At 39.5% G+C, this 16466-nt stretch overlaps 1 protein-coding gene across 12 annotated transcripts in view; it reads right to left on the bottom strand.

Moving 5' to 3' along the window:
* AASDH (aminoadipate-semialdehyde dehydrogenase) overlaps positions 1-16466 on the bottom strand; it is a 43359-nt gene that overhangs the window by 23125 nt on the left and 3768 nt on the right. For 9 of the 12 annotated variants that reach the window (XR_009350691.1, XM_059160780.1, XM_059160818.1 and 6 more), the window contains 3 exons: positions 15336-15456; positions 10728-11044; positions 5906-6098 (listed from right to left, as the gene is read on the bottom strand). Coding sequence is in view for 10 of the 12 variants with exons in the window: in XM_059160780.1 (XP_059016763.1) it covers positions 5906-6098; positions 10728-11044; positions 15336-15456 (631 nt within the window). In the remaining 2 variants the exon portion in view is untranslated. Of the gene's footprint in view, positions 1-5905; positions 6099-10727; positions 11045-15335; positions 15458-16466 lie in introns of those variants that run through there. The other 3 variants (XM_059160835.1, XM_059160844.1, XM_059160849.1) reach the window with 3 other exon arrangements.

The raw sequence follows: 16466 nt of genomic DNA, 5'->3' as shown, positions 1-16466 counted from the left end.
TTAAAGCCTCTTGCCTTCAGCTCAGGTCATGCTCTCAGGGTCCAGGGATCGAGCCCCACATCAGGCTCCCTGCTCAGCGGGGAGCCTGTTTCCCCTTCTCTCTCTGCCTGCCTCTCTGCCTACTTGTGATTTCTGTCTGTCAAATAAATAAATAAAATTTAAAAAAAAATTCTGTGATGCACCTATGTATTTATGAACTCCCTTTTTGTCTCAGTTCAGGCTGATACAACAAAATTACCACAGACTAAATAGGTGACAAACAACAGAAACTTAATTCTCAGTTCTGAGGCTTTAAGTCCAAGATCAGGGTGCCAGCATGGTTGGGTTCTGGTAAAAGCCCTCTTTCAAGGTTACAGACTGTCAAGTTGTTGTAGGCTCACATGGTGGAAGGGGCTAGGGAGCTCTGTAGGGTTTCTTTTCCAAAAGTACTAATTCTTTTCATGAGGGTTCCACCCTCGTGACCAAAGAACCCCCAAGGGCCACACCTCCTCATAGTATAATACATTGTTCATCAGTATTTTAACAAATGTTTGGGGGAGGCACAAACACTCAGACTCTGAGACTTTTTACTGCTGAGTAGTCCACTGAACAGATTAGGACTAGTGTTTGCATTTCCATAGAAAATTCTGGATCAGTTTATCAATTTCTACCCCAAAAAGTCCACTAGGATTTTGACAGGAACCATGTTTAATGTATAGATCTTGACAATATTGAGGTTTCAATCCATAAACATTTAATGTCTCTTCATTTATTGAGCTCTTTAATTTCTATCAGTAATGTGTTGGCTTTTTGCTTTTTGTTTTTCCCTTATCACACCGCCTGGAACCACCAGAGTAATGATGGAGAGAGAGGACAAAAGGAAACAACCTTGGCTTGTTCCCAATGTTAGGGGGAAAGCATGTGGTCTTTCACCAAATAGGATGTTAGCTGTGGTTTTCTGCAGATGCCTTTCATCATATTGGGGAAAGTCTTATTCCTATTTAAGGATTTTTTCTCTATCACAAGTGTTGGACTTTGCAAAATACTTCTGCATCTGTTAATATATACCACATAGATAATGAACAAAAAGCATAATTATCAGTGATTTTTGGACTTAAACCAAATATGCATTCCTGGAATGAATACCACTTGGTTCTATTTTAAATTTACCAAAATTCGTTTTGTGGTTTGAGAATAGAATCTATCCTAGAAAATGTTCAATGTGCTCGCAAAGAATGAATATTCTGCATTTATTGGATGTCGTGTTGTGTAAATGGAATTCGGTTGATAATGTTGTTCAAGTCTTCTATATTATATGTTCTGATTTCTGTCTAGTTTTTCATTCAATTGTTAAAAGTGGGGTATTAAAATTTCAAACTATTGGGTTGCCTACTTCTCATTTCAACCCTGTCCATTTTGCTTCATGTATTTGGAACCTCATTTCTCGGTGGATATACATTTATTATCGTTACATCTTCTTGATACAACATACTTCTCAATATACTGACCATTTTATCATTATGTTTTTGTTGCTTTTTTGCTTGTTACTAACTAGCCTTGTTTATTTTTTATTTTTTATTTTTTTAAAAGATTTTATACATTTATTTGACAGACAGAGATCACAAGTAGGCAGAGAGGCAGGCAGAGAGAGAGAGGAAGGGAAGCAGGCTCCCTGCTGAGCAGGGAGCCCGATGCGGGGCTCCATCCCAGGACCCTGAGACCATGACCTGGGCCGAAGGCAGAGGCTTAACCCACTGAGCCACCCAGGCGCCCCAAGCCTTGTTTAAATCTGTAAAATCTGTCTTCTTGGTGATGGGTGGCCACTGTCATCACTCAATTGTCCTTTTAAATATGTATTTTTTTTCTAAATTCATTTGAGAGAGCGAGAACACGAGCAGGGTGGGGAGGGTGGGGAGCAGACTCCCTGCTGAGCAAGGAGCCCAATGTGGGGCTCCATCCCAGGACCCTGAGATTATAACCTGAGCCAAAAGCAGATGCTTAACCACCTGAGGCCACCCAGGTGACCCTTAAACATATATTCTTTTTTTCATTTTTAGCTCTTACTTCCTACGAGTCACGCTGTGTCTGCATAGCTCAGTAGTGGAGCAGCGATTGGACCAGACTGGCCAGAGAGATGGATTTGTGTGAACTCAAAGTTTAGGCCATTTTCAAGCCTAATTCAGCTTCTATTTTCCATGGGTCTTTTTGTATCTCTAAAATACATGCACATACCCTCAAGGCCAGCCAGGAATGTACTTGGAACCTCTGGTCTGATGCACAAATGCAGCCTTAGCCAGAATGTGCTTTCCCTCCCTATGACCACAACCTCAAACCAGTGGAGTTTTTAGCCTTCCATGCCGGCCTATATCAATATCATTTCCACAAAGAGTGCTTTGGGGGCATGGACATAACCTACCATTCCAAACTGAATAAATGCCCTTTTGAGCAGGAGGCCCTGATGGGAAAGTCTGTACTGACTGTGCTGGAGGAGGCAGGGAGAGCAGCTTAGTCTAGAATGCCACGAGTTCCATTTTTATGCAAAAAATAACAGTTTTTAAAAACACTTTTAGATAGTTGTAGAATTTTGGTTGATTTCTGAAGTGTTGAGTAGTTGCCTTTGTCAATTTTCTCCAGCTTTATAATTACTTTCTATTAGGGAGAGGATCTGCCAATCTCTTTACTTGACCATAGAAAATTTCCATGTGAATCAAGATTTTTAAATGGTTTCTTTCAATAAAAGCTAGAAGCAGCCCCAATGGACAACTTAAATTTTAATTCAAAGAGATGATTTAAAGTCTTGGTTTATCAAAATATTTAACATTTTAAATATTTTATTTAAAATTTATTTTATTTAATATTTTATTTATTTATTTATTTATTTACTTATTTATTTATATTTTATTTATTTATTTGACAGACAGAGATCACAAGTAGGCCGAGAGGCAGGCAGAGAGAGAGGAGGAAGCAGGCTCCCTGCTGAGCAAGGAGCCCAATGTGGGGCTCCATCCCAGGACCCTGAGATTATAACCTGAGCCAAAAGCAGAGGCTTTAACCCACTGAGCCACACAGGTGCCCCTATTTAATATTTTAAATATTTATCAAAATATTTAAGTAACAGGATGTCCCTATATCCCAGGACAAATTTATGTTCCAGATTCCTGTCTAGGAATTTAGCACCTTGATTCACTCTCAAGATTCTGGGTATTTTGGTAATAAATTATAATGGCCACCCTACTTAGAAGGCATCCTAAATCAAGTAATCTGTTCCACCAAGTTTTATCATAAGGAAAATCTCTTGTCAAAATGAAATGTTCTGGACATGCCTGGGGGCTCAGTTGGTTGGGCATGACTCTTGGTTTCAGCTCAGGCTGTGATCTGAGAGTTCTGCTTTGAGCTCGCTGCTTAGCACAGAGTCTGCTTGTCCCTCCCCCTATGTACACATGATCTCTCATCCTCTCTCATAAATAAACTCTTAAAAAAAAAGAGAGAGAGATGTTGTAGCCTAATTTCTGGTGCTGAAGATAATTTCAACTTTGAACACTACTAAAAAAGGCACAGCTATGAATATTCAGCAAGATAAAGCAATAGTAACAACTTTCAGATACTCATAAACTGAAATGATAAAATTTAGTGGCAGAATACTAGTCAATATACTTTGTTACCAGATCATCTTAGGCACAGAAAAATAAGACTTACTAAATAATAGACAAAACAGAATGTTAAGGTTCCTTTCAAAATTTCTAAGGAAAAATTCACATAAAACTGAAAAACACTACTATGCTGACATTTTGGTAGCTAGCAACCTGAGATTTCACTCTAACTAAATGGTTTCACATTTGTTTATTTATTTATTTTAAGATTTGTATCTGTTTTTTTTTTTTTTTTTTTTAAAGATTTTATTTATTTATTTGACAGAGAGAAATCACAAGTAGGTAGAGAGGCAGGCAGAGAGAGAGAGGAGGAAGCAGGCTCCCTGCCGAGCAGAGAGCCCGATGCGGGACTCGATCCCAGGACCCTGAGATCATGACCTGAGCCGAAGGCAGCGGCTTAACCACTGAGCCACCCAGGCGCCCCAAGATTTGTATCTGTTTTTTTGACAGAGAGAGAGAGATCACAAGTAGGCAGAGAGGCAAGTGGGAGTGGGTGAGGGGGAGAGAAGCAGGCTCCCTGCGGAGGAGAGAGTCCTTCAGCCTTACTGCAGTGCCTTCCCCAACACGTCCCTTTGGTCTTGTAAAACCTGTACACTAAGGTCCGGTCTTTGCAGATAATAGCCGTGCCCCTCCACATCGTCGTGCCCCCAATCCTCCCTGTCAGTACATGACCGCACGTGAAACTGTTTAAGCCGTAAGGAGTTGCCGGCTTCGTTTTTTCATCTCAAAGTCCCTTTGCAGTTGGAAGGATACTTTACAGCTCTTCCTCCCCAAACTTCTAACAAGACAGGGCATGCCTTACATACAGGAAACGATAGTCTATCAGCTTGTGCACTTCTCTTCCTTCCTCAAACTCAAAATTTGGGGGTGTCTGGTGGCACCGTCAAGTGTCCAACTCAGTTTTGGCTCATGTCATGATCTCACAGTCATGTGCTGGAGCCCCAGGTTGGGCTCCGAGCTCAGTGGGGCGTCTGCTTGCGATTCCCTCTCCCTCTCCTGCCTGTGCTCGCTCTCTCTCAAATAAATAAATCTTTAAAAACAAAAATAACTCAAATTTGATCTGCTGATAATACTCCAGAGTTAAGTATTGTGAATTAAATAAAATCACCATGAAACTGTATGTACAACTTGCTGTGGTCTGAGATCATTAGTAAATGTAGATTCATTTCTCAAAGATTTAGGACCCCAAAAAGGTTAAAACCCACAGCTAAAGTAAATTTATTTGAGACTGTGCTAAAACATTAAGCAAGGGAATCGGATTTAAGGAGACAGAACTCATTGACTTGACACGGAAGGAAATTCCCCCTTTCCTTTAGTAACTATCTCTCAAATCTACTTAGATACTTTGCAAATGTATCCTGAAAACTATACTCCTTGAAGTTTGTAGGAAAATAAATTATATTAAAGTCTTGTCAAGCCTGATGGAATGATCATCATAGATGAGAATTTATATGCATTAATATACCCATTACTATATTTTATATATATTTGCTATATACTATATTTTATATGTATTACATTACTATATTTTATATATATACTATACATTACTATATTTTATATATCTTTATATTACTATATTTTATATATATCACACACACACACATATATATATATATATATAATTTTTTTTTTTTTTAAGGATGAAAAACTGCCTGAAAACAAAGCAGTATCAAATTTTGCCTTTATGGCAGAAATTTAACATCCTCGAGTCTCTTACACTAGGTATAAATCTGCTATTTTTAGTTTATCATGATTTGCATATAATTTTTTTCATTCTCTTTGGTATCTTTAATCACTTGCAATGTAATATCTTATCTTTAACCACTTGCAATGTAATATCTTAAGGCTTGTATACCAGTCACATACTTTCAGATAAACATTTTAAAATTTATTTCCATTAGTTACTGTAAAATATACTGATATAAAAAGTGAGAAAATCTAAATTCCTAACTAATTATACTTTAACTTTGTGTTTTTCACTAAAAGCTAAAGTTTAAGATAGGAGAAGCAGTGTACCGTGAAAGATTTGAGTGGAGGTCAACTTCCTCTAGCTATTATTGTAGCAGATGGATAGTAAAATAATTTTCTAAATAGAATTAACTGATTGTTTTCATTCTCAAGCAAATTACGTCATATCATCAGAGACAACCCATAATAATCTAACAGATTATCGTTAACCTACTGTAAAAAACTACAGGAATATAAAATATTCTCTAAGACTTTAAAAATGCTAAATAAAAGCCAAAGCATTTCATTTGCCCCCCGAAACCTACCTGTAAAATAGTTACTCTGTGATGGGAAAAGAGAGCAGCAGCTAACTTTGACGGAAGCACTTTGACAGAAGTTGGTACAATAAGCAGACAGGCACCACTTGATAGAGCCACAAATATTTCCACAACAGAAGGATCAAAGGTCAGAGGTGAAGCAAGAAACAAAACATCTTCCTGTGTGACCTCAAAAAGTACCCTAAGGCAAAACAGAATGCAGTTATGCAAAATGTCTAACATTTGGTAATCATATATCCTAAGAAACTATGACCATGAAGTTTCTGGATGTTGGCCAGATTTTTACTCTTTTACTCTTAAATTAACCAAAATGGTGCTATTAATTCCAGAACTCGTCTTTACGAATGTGAGGATTAAAAGCCATTTAAAGCAGTATCCACTTCTTCACATGGCATTTTATCATCTGTGATGGGTTTCTGATGTGTTAAGTGTGGCTGGATTAAACCACATTCCCCAGAATTTCCTTTCTAGTATGTTTTGTGAGGGTGAAAAACAAGGGAGCTCTCTCACGAGGTGGAGGACAGAAGGGAGGCAGCTGCCATTCAGCAGAACACACACCACTCTGTTACTCCATCAAACCCTAAACTGGGTCCTGCAGTGAAGGGATTTTGTAGACAAAGTCCCTACTTAGCTTCTCTAATCAAAAGGGAGATTATCCTGGGTTAACTCAATTTACTCAACTGGAAGTCCTTTTAAAGAGTATTAGGCCTAGGGCACCTGGGTGGCTCAGTGGGTTAAGCCTCTGCCGTCAGCTCAGGTCATGATCTCAGGTCCTGGGATCGAGCCCCACATCGGGCTCTCTACTTGGCAGGGAGCCTGCTTCCTCCTCTCTCTGCCTACCTCTCTGCCTACTTGTGATGTCTGTCAAATAAATACATAAAATCTTAAAAAAAAAAAAAAAAAAAGAGTGTTAGGCCCTCTCTGAAAAAAAGACACAGCATCTAGATCTACAATTATTCTCCCTTTCCTCTAGATCCTTCCTGACTTGCCTATGAACAAGCACATGCCTATGGGGTTACAGTTCGCACCTGATCATTCCTTTCTTTTTTTTAAACATTTTAAAAATTTTTTTAAAGGATTTTATTTATTTATTTGACAGAGGTCACGAGTAGACAGAGAAAGAGAGAGGAGGAAGCAGGCTCCCTGGTAAGCAGAGAGCCTGATGCGGGGCTCAATCCCAGGACTCTGGGCTCATGACCTGAGCCAAAGGCAGAGGCTTAACCCACTGAGCCACCCAGCTGCCCCCTGATCATTCCTTTCTATTTACACTACGGACTTCAGTCTTGATTAGCTCCCACAAACATAAGCCAATTCCTTATAGTAAGTCCTTGATACAATCTCCTGGTTCTGCTTTTCCGGTAGAAACTTGACTTACTCTATCCTTCGTACTTAATGATGCCTAACAGAGACCACTGACTCACTTTTCCCACTTTCGGCTTTTTCTCTCAGGAGCTGAACAAAGAGCAGAATACATGTAGTTAGGATATTACAGAGTATTAGATAGTTAGTGACAAGCCTACACTCCCCTCAAGCAGCCTGCGCCTCCACTCCGCCTCACCTCTCATACTCTTCAACATGTGACTTTGCCTAGGACGTTACTATCCATCAGTTTCCTCTAACATTCCTCGCCCTTCCATCCCAAAGTAGCTTACTCCTGTACAATACTATTTTCTTGATTTTTCAAAAACAATTCTCCCTACCGATTCTCAAGCACCAGCCTATTAATGTTTCCCACCTTATTTATTTATTTATTTGACAGAGAGGGAGAGAGAGCGAGCGAGCGAGCGCAAACACAAGTAAGGCAGAATAACAAGCAAAGGAGAGGGAGAAGCAGGCTCCCCAGTGAGCAGGGAGCCTGATGCAGGGCTCTATCCCAGAACCCTGGGACCATAACCTGACCGAAGGCAGCCACTTAACCAACTGAGCCACCCAGGTGCACCCCAACTTTTTAAAAGGTTTTATTTATTTGAGAGAGAGAGAGAGTGTGTGCACGCGTATGTGAGGGAAGGGACAGAGGGAGAAGGAAAAAAAATCTCAAGCGGACTCCATACTGAGTGGAGAGCCCAATATGGGGCTCAACCTCATGACTCTCAGATCACGACCTGAGGGGAAATCAAGAGTGAAACACTCAACTGACTGAACCACCCAAGTGTCCCAGTCTCTCATCTCAAAGATAAACCTATACCCTCCCAGAATTCTTTCTTTCCCATTCAAACTAGCTCCAAGAAATGAATACTTGATTATCTCCATTTTGCTATTTCTCATTCCCTTATCCCCAGCCTAATAGTCTGTCTTCAGTCTTGGGCACTTGGAAATCAAGTCACTAAAGACCACATTATCAATTACAAGACTCCTCTCTGCCTCATTTCACCACTCCCTTCTTCTAGATCTGCACTGTCCAATATGGTAGGCATAAGAAGGGTATACCTACTGAGCACTGAAAATGCGGCTAATCCATATTGAGCTGTGTAAGTGTAAAATACTGGCTAGATTTAGGATAAGCATAAAGAGTGTAAAACAACTAATTTTCATACCGATTACATATTGGTATTTTAGATATTCTGAATTAAATAAGATATTGTTGAATTTTCTTATTTCTTTCTACCATTTTTTAGGGGGAAGAGAGAGAAGCAGAGGGAGACAAGGAATCTTAAGCAAAGCTGGATTTACAGCCAGCACAGAGCCTGACATGGGGCTCAATCTTACAACCCTGAGATCATGACCTGAGCTAAAATCAAGAGTCAGATGGTTAGGGCTCTTGGGTGGCTAAGTTGGTTAAGCAACTGCCTTCAGCTCAGGTGATGATCCTGGAGTCCTGGAATAGAGTCCTGCGTCGGGCTGCCTAGTCAGCGGGGAGTCCGGTTCTCCCTCTGACCCTTTGCCCTTTTATGTTCTCTCTCTTGCTCTCATTCTCTCTCAAATGAATAAATAAAATCTTTAAAAAGGAAAAAAAAAAGTCGGATGCTTAACTGAGCCACCCGAGCACCCCTCTTATTTCTTTGTATTTTTAAAATGCAGTTGTTAGGAAGTTTTTAATTATATAAAACTTAAAATGACATAAAAATATATATTTGTATATCACAAATATTTGTAGTCACAAAGTTTCTGTATCACTATTTGTTTATTTCCTCTTTTGATTTCCTAAGACTACTCTCCCTTAGTTCCCTTCCTCTATTTCCTTCTTTCTTCTTAAACTGAGAATTGACTTCATAGAGAGTTTTCATTTCCTGATGAGCAAACCAAATTCTTCAATGCTGTAAGAATGAGCTTAATGAAATCCAAATCTTTTCACGTCTACTGGATTTAAGTGCAAGATTCTTCAACAAAGCATAACGGGCTCCTGCCCCTCAGGTCACAAGGCTCCTGCCCTCCCACTCCTTCCTCAGCTCTGCCCTGGCACACGCTACCAAGCCACACTCCTCCTTTCTCCCACACTTCTGCCAGGAATACACTTCCTTCTTACTGATAACTTAGAAGCAAAGCTTCAACCATCATTTGTTTGCTCCCTGTTTGGCTCCAGGTCTGGATCAGAAAGGTGAAGTCCTAACCTGCAAAGAACTAAAGCTCAGATATAGCCAAAGCAAGAGACCCAATTACTTAAGACTATCAATTTAGGAACAGGAATTCTAAAAAACAGGAACATGTGGGTGGCTCAGTCGGTTAAAGGGTGTGACTCTCAATTTTGGCTCAGATCATGATCTCAGGTCATTAGACTGAGCCCCATATCACTCCCCGCACTCAGCGGGAGTCAGCTTGAGAGTCTCTCTCCCTCTCTCTCTGCTCCTCCTACCCATTCACGTGCGTGCTCTCTCAAATAAATGAATCTATTTTTTAAAAAATAGTTATAGGGGCGCCTGGGTGGCTTGGTGGGTGAAGCCTCTGCCTTCAGCTCAGGTCATGATCCAGGGTCCTGGGATTGAGCCCCGATTGGGCTCTCTGCTCAGCTTCCCTCTCCCCTCTGCCTGCCTCTCTGCCTACTTGTGATCCCTCTCTGCAAATAAATAAATAAAACCTTTAAAAATAAATAAATAAGAAATAAAAAATAGTTATAATGAACAGAGATTAAAATTTCTCCCTTGAGGGGGCGTCTGGGTGGCTCAAGTCACTTAAACGTCAGCCTTCAGCTCAGGTCATGATCCCAGAGTCCTGGGATCTAGCCCAGTGTTGGGCTCCCTGCTCACCAGGGAATCTGCTTCTCCCTCTCCCTCTACTCCTCCCTGCTGCTTGTGCTTGCTTGCTCTCTCTTGGATTCTTTAAAAATAAATAAATAAAAATTAAATTTTTCCTTTGGCTCAGTTGGTAGAACATGCAACTCTTGATCTTGGGGTGATGAGTTCAAGTCCCACATCGGGGGGAGAGTTTACTTAAAAAAATGTTTTTGGGATGCCTGGGTGGCTCAGTTGGTTAAGTGTCTGCCTTCAGCTTGGGTCATGATCCAACAGTCCTGGGAATGAGAACCCCACATCAGGCTCTCTGCTTAGGCGGAAGCCTGTTTCTCCCTGTCCTACTGCCTCTGCTTGTGCTCTCCCATTCTCTGTCAAGGAAATACATAAAAATCTTTAAAAAAATTTTTTTCTGGGGTGCCTGGGTTAAAGCCTCTGCCTTCAGCTCAGGTCATGATCCCAGGGTCCTGGGATCGAGCTCCAAATTGGGCTCTCTGCTCAGCAGAGAGCCTGCCTCCCCACCTCTCTCTGCCTGCCTCTCTACTTGTGAACTCTCTGTAAAATAAATAAATAAGAAATCTTTAAAAAAATGTTTTTTCTCTTTTAAAACACAAGTTTTGAAGAAGGATTTGAAGGACAGAACTCACCGAAAATGTTGGATGTTTGGCACTATACATCCATGAGGGACTCTGACAATCTTAGGTATCCCTGTAGTGCCAGATGTATGGAGAACATAGGCCAAGCAATGCTTTAACCTCACATCCATGTGCTCTTCTGACTTTTCTTCATTGCTGTTCTCAGAATTTGTGCTGTTTGTCACTTTTTCTTTTTCATATTGCTGTTTTCTGTCCTTTAGCATCAAGCTCACTTCAACATTTTTCCAGTGAAGCCTGAAGAGTACTAGGTCATTATGTTCTTTAAGTGTATCATAATTCAATAATGTTTCGTAGGAAGATTTGAATTTCTGTTACACGGGAAACAAAGTTCATAATATTAATATGTTAAAAAACATTCTTTTTTACATAGAAGTAATACAAAGTATTAATTTACTCCTTTCCTTCAACATGTTTTTTTTTTTAAAGATTTTATTTATTTATTTGACAGACAGAGATCACAAGTAGGCAGAGAGGCAGGCAAAGAGAGAGAGGAGAAAGCAGGCTCCCCACTGAGCAGAGAGCCCAATTTGGGGCTCGATCCCAGGACCCTGGGATCATGACCTGAGCCGAAGGCAGAGGCTTTAACCCACTGAGCCACCCAGGCGCCCCCCTTCAACATGGTTTTGAGTACTTCTATATAACTAGGGATTAAAAAATATTAGAAACCTGTAAGAATACAGTGCTTTCCTTACTTTCAATGTCACCTTCAAAATAAAAAGACGTATTAGCGCCTGGGTGGCTCAGTAGGTTGAGCCTCTGCCTTCGGCTTGGGTCATGGTCCCAGCGTCCTGGGATCAGGTCCCGCATCGGGCTGTCTGCTTGGTGGGGAGCCTGCTTCCTCCTCTCTCTCTGCCTGCCTCTCTGCCTACTTGTGATCTCTGTCAAATAAATATCTTAAAAAATAAAAATAAATAAAATTTAAAAAATAAAAAGACATAAAACACATACAACGGTAGGGCAACTGTGAAAATGAATATACTTGAAATGTTAATGGGAACAGAGGAGACTGAATTTAACTCTGGAAGGTCTGAAATTGCTACATCATATGTAATGTCTGGGTTATATGTAGCTTTGGTCCAAGAATAGCTAATGCAGAGTACATGATCCAAGAAAGCTAGTGTTATGGAGAATGTTAACCACTCCAGTGAGCTGAAGAATTGGGGGAGAGGGAGAAAGTGAGTAGAAGAGATGCTATCCTTAATAACTCTGTATACTCCATACTAAAGGTTTTACACTATAATCTATAAGCAATGAGATCCAACTGAAGGTGGCAACTGCATAGGCTAGACTTTACTCCATCAAGGACAGACTAATAAGACTTTCAGTAAGTGAGAGTCTTCTAATGAACCTTTCGCAACAACTGACATACGACATACAGGCCTGAACTAGTCCATTGCAACAAGAGTGGAGAGAGAGAGAGAGAGATGAGAGCCTATGAGCTAGAGTCAATAAGGATTGCATAACTTTCCGGATAAGGAGTAAGCATAAGAAGATTGCAGAGTTTCTGGCTCAGGTATTTGGGAGATGGAGAGAGATTAATACAGATTTATTGAATTGGGATAAAAAGATGCTAAATTTAATTTTTGCATGCTAAAAGTGAGGTTCCTTTGAGTACACCTTTTTAGGTTGACAAAAAGCAGCTTAATGAAACTTCTCACATCAAAGGAACTACTATAAAAGAGATAAATGAGAGAAAAATAAGAAATGAGAAAAAAAGTTCACAATGCAGGAGCCTATAGTGTTTTGTTCGTTTGTTAAGTATATTAAGGATCAGGTGTGGTGTGACCTGCTTTCCTGTTTGACAAAACATCTGTCAAAACTCATTAAAATAAACACATAAAATTGGTGATTTTCATATGTATATTAAACCTCAATAACTGATTTCTAAAAGATGTGTAGGTCATGAAAAAAAAAATTTTAAAGGGCAGGGGAGCTGTTCTAGAAAGGCTATTAAGCAAGTATGAGAAGTGGATGCATTCTATGATCTTTGACCAGATTTTGAATCTCTCCCCACAAAAAGCTAAAAGGATATTTTGGGGGCAAATGTGGAATTTAAATATGACTATATTAAAACCTATCAATGCTAAAAAAGAAAAACATAAGAAAATATGTGTATGATACTGTACTATACTGTGTTTACTAAAAAAGTGTAAGTGAACCCGCAGAGTTCAAACTTATGCTGTCCTAGTGTCAACTGTGTATTATAAGCAGCTAGAAGGCAAGAATCAGGTCTCGGGCTTCTTTCACACACTAATAACATCCCAAACAACTTGTTGTACGGTTTCTCAATCTCAACATTTTGACATTTTGGACCAGATAAATTGCACAATCTGGACATTCTGGACCAGACAAATCCTTGTAAGGGACAACACATATTGTGCTTTGTAGGATTTTTAGCAGTACTTTTGGCCTCTAACCACCAGATACCAGTGGCACCCCTACTGCCAGCATTTTTCTTTTTAAGATTTTATTTATTTGAAATGGCTCAATAGAACACAAGCAGGGAGAATGGCAGAAGGAGAGGGAGAAGCAGGCTCCCCACTGAGCAGGGAGCCCCACTTGGGGCTCAATCCCAGGACCCTGAGATCATGACCCAAGCCAAAGGCAGACACCAAACCACCTGAGCCACCCAGGTGTCCCTACTGCCAGCATTATAAAAAAACAAAAACACAAAACAAAACAACTCAACAAATGTCTGCTGCGAGGGACAAATCTCCAGCTGAGAACCACTGCTCTAGTGGATGCTGAGCATATTGTTCATGCTCAATAAATACTTCTTTTTTTTTTTTTTTTAAAGATTTTATTTATTTGATAGAGAGAAATCACAAGTAGATGGAGAGACAGACAGAGAGAGAGAGGGGAAGCAGGCTCCCTGCTGAGCAGAGAGCCCGATGCGGGACTCGACCCCAGGACCCTGAGATCATGACCTGAGCCGAAGGCAGCGGCTTAACCCACTGAGCCACCAGGTGCCCCTCAATAAATACTTCTTGACGGCTCATGTGTTAAGGAGGAAATCTCACAGTAAAGTCATGGAACAGGGGCGCGCCTGCCTGGCTCAGTGGGTTAAAGCCTCTGCCTTCAGCTTAGGTCATGATTTCAGAGCCCTGGGATGGAGCCCCAAGTCGGGCTCTCTGCTCAGCAGGGAGCCTGCCCCCCCCCCCCGGCCTCTCTGCCTCCTTGTGATCTCTGTCTGTCAAATAAGTAAATTCTTAAAAAAAAAAAAAATCATGGAACATTAAGCAAGGTACTTTCTAGGGGATTTTCTTATCTTTTTTTTTTTTTAAGATTTTATTTATTTATTTGACAGAGATCACAAATAGGCAGAGAGGCTGGCAGAGAGAGAGAGGGAAGCAAACTCCCTGCTGAGCAGAGCCCGATGCGGGGCTCAATCACAGGACCCTGAGATCATGACCTGAGCCAAAGGCAGAGGCTTAACCCACTGAGCCACCCATGCACCCCTCTAGGGGATTTTCTATGTGCCCAACTCCTTATAAGCAGTTAGAAAGAATACCTGATACTGACAATTCTCACACCAACCACCTATTTTTAAAAACTTTCAACAAGGTTAAGAAAAACGAACGTCACGTCCCCATTTTAGTTTTGCTTACATCAAAAAAAATAACCAATTTCTTGTCTAGACATGAATAGATTTAGAGAATATTTATTAACCCATTATATGTAGCCCATTATACCTCAGTTGTCTCTTTCTAGAGACTTTAATACCCATGATTCTCTAGGAAGTCTTCTACATCTCAAGCTCTTGATAATTTCTGTTTTATATATAGATGGAGATGTACACAAGTGGAATGCACTTCAGTTCCCTCAAATATAAACTGGTTCAGATAGAAAAAGGGTAAAAACAAGCTACATTATGTTCTATAATGTTCTATTTCTCTTGGTAAAAAGAATATTTTAAAAATAAATAATGAAACATGAGATGCATCTTGATGAACACCTAACACCAAATATTTCCCATAGCAGTGTTCCTAGGCTAGGTATCTGGTTGGCAGTCATTTAAAAAATTAAAAAATTAATTTAGTTTTCCAGAGAAGTCTGGTTTAAGAGCTAATCTCTTTTTCAAAATTTAAGTCTGGTTATAATTCTTTAATGTTGCTGACTACTGTAAATTGAAACATTTATCTTTTATATCTGTGGCAAGTATTATAAAATTTTCCTAGTATAGAAACAGCTTTGGAAAGGGAAAGGAAATTTGAATCAATGCAGTACCTTAGTACACATCTAGAACATATGTTCATGCTATAGAGCAATGTTTCTCAACAGGAAGTAGGGGATAAAATGTGCCTCCAGGAGACATCTGATAATTTCTAAAGACAATTTTGGTTGTCACAACTCATGGGGGCAAAGGGGAGCAGTACTACTGGCATCCAGGGGGTGGAAACTAGGAATGTTACTAAAACAACCTGTAATATACAGAACACTCCTCACAATTACCCAACCCAAAATGTCAACAGTGCTGAGATTGAAAAACTGTAGTTAGAAAAGCTGGATATGGAAAGATTTTCAGACAGACACATCAGGTCTTCAACTGAAAGATAAACACATTTTTTTAAAAACACCAATTTAAATACACACACTTACATTAATTTGCTGTTTTTCAACAAGAATATAACTTAGATTACATTTTTTCATAAAATGAGTTGATAATGCTGGTGGTGAATCTGGATCAACTGGAGCATAAGCAGCAGGAACTTGGAGAATTCTAAAGAGATAGTTCAGAGTCAGCACAGAAGATCTGCTGAAAGTCATCTTTACGTATTTCAATTTCTCTATGTACTTTACTATTGACTATATCAGAAATGCCCAATATTTTTCTTGACACATATTTGGTTACAGTTATTTTTATTTTGTCTTTAAGAGAGAATATCCACTATTAAATTTTTATCACTTAATATACAGAAATCCAAGATTTTTTTATTATTATTATTTTAAAGATTTTATTTTTTATTTATTTGACAGGCAGAGATCACAAGTATGCAGAAAAGCAGGCAGGGAGGGGGAAGCAGGCTCCCTGCTGAGCAGAGAGCCTGATGCGGGGCTCAATCCCAGGACCCTGGGATCATGACCTGAGCTGAAGGCAGAGGCTTAACCCACTGAGCCACCCAGGTGCCCCAATCCAAGATTTTTTAAAGATAATTTATTAAGTACGATATACTTGGTTAACATCACTACTAAAATACCAAATAATAGCAGAGTCTTCTTTCTTATCTATAATAACGTAAGGTAAATATCCACATGTAACTTACTAGTATGCAGATTAATACCATCTATACTACAAATGACATTTCACTAAAACCAGGAAACCCTGGGCGGTGGAGGAACAACTTTAAAATTGATTTTTAAGTGGCAATAAGATCCAAAATCAGTTAGTTGTTTAAATAAAATTACTTTGAGGTAGAGCGACCTGGCTGGCTCAGTCAATAGAGCAGAAGATTCTTGATCTTGGGGTTGTGGGTTTGAGCTTCACTTTGATGTAGAGATTACTTCAAGATAAAACTTTTAAAAAGTATATGTAGGTACATATACTTAGAGGTATTATTTTGGGGACAATAGATTTTTGTAGAAAATTATCAATAAAATTTGTCAATGACTGGATGAAAGTAAATTTTTTAAAAATTTTTTTAAAAATTAATTTTTTGCTTTACATTTATACAATTAATCTACTAACACACACCCCATGGGATGATCAACTTTTCTAATTTTTTTAGCAGC

Source organism: Mustela lutreola, chromosome 1 (genome assembly GCF_030435805.1).
Source record: "Mustela lutreola isolate mMusLut2 chromosome 1, mMusLut2.pri, whole genome shotgun sequence".
Lineage (NCBI taxonomy): Eukaryota > Metazoa > Chordata > Mammalia > Carnivora > Mustelidae > Mustela > Mustela lutreola.
The sequence above is the reverse complement of the archived record's forward strand: the minus strand, read 5'-3'. Positions and strand labels throughout refer to the sequence as shown.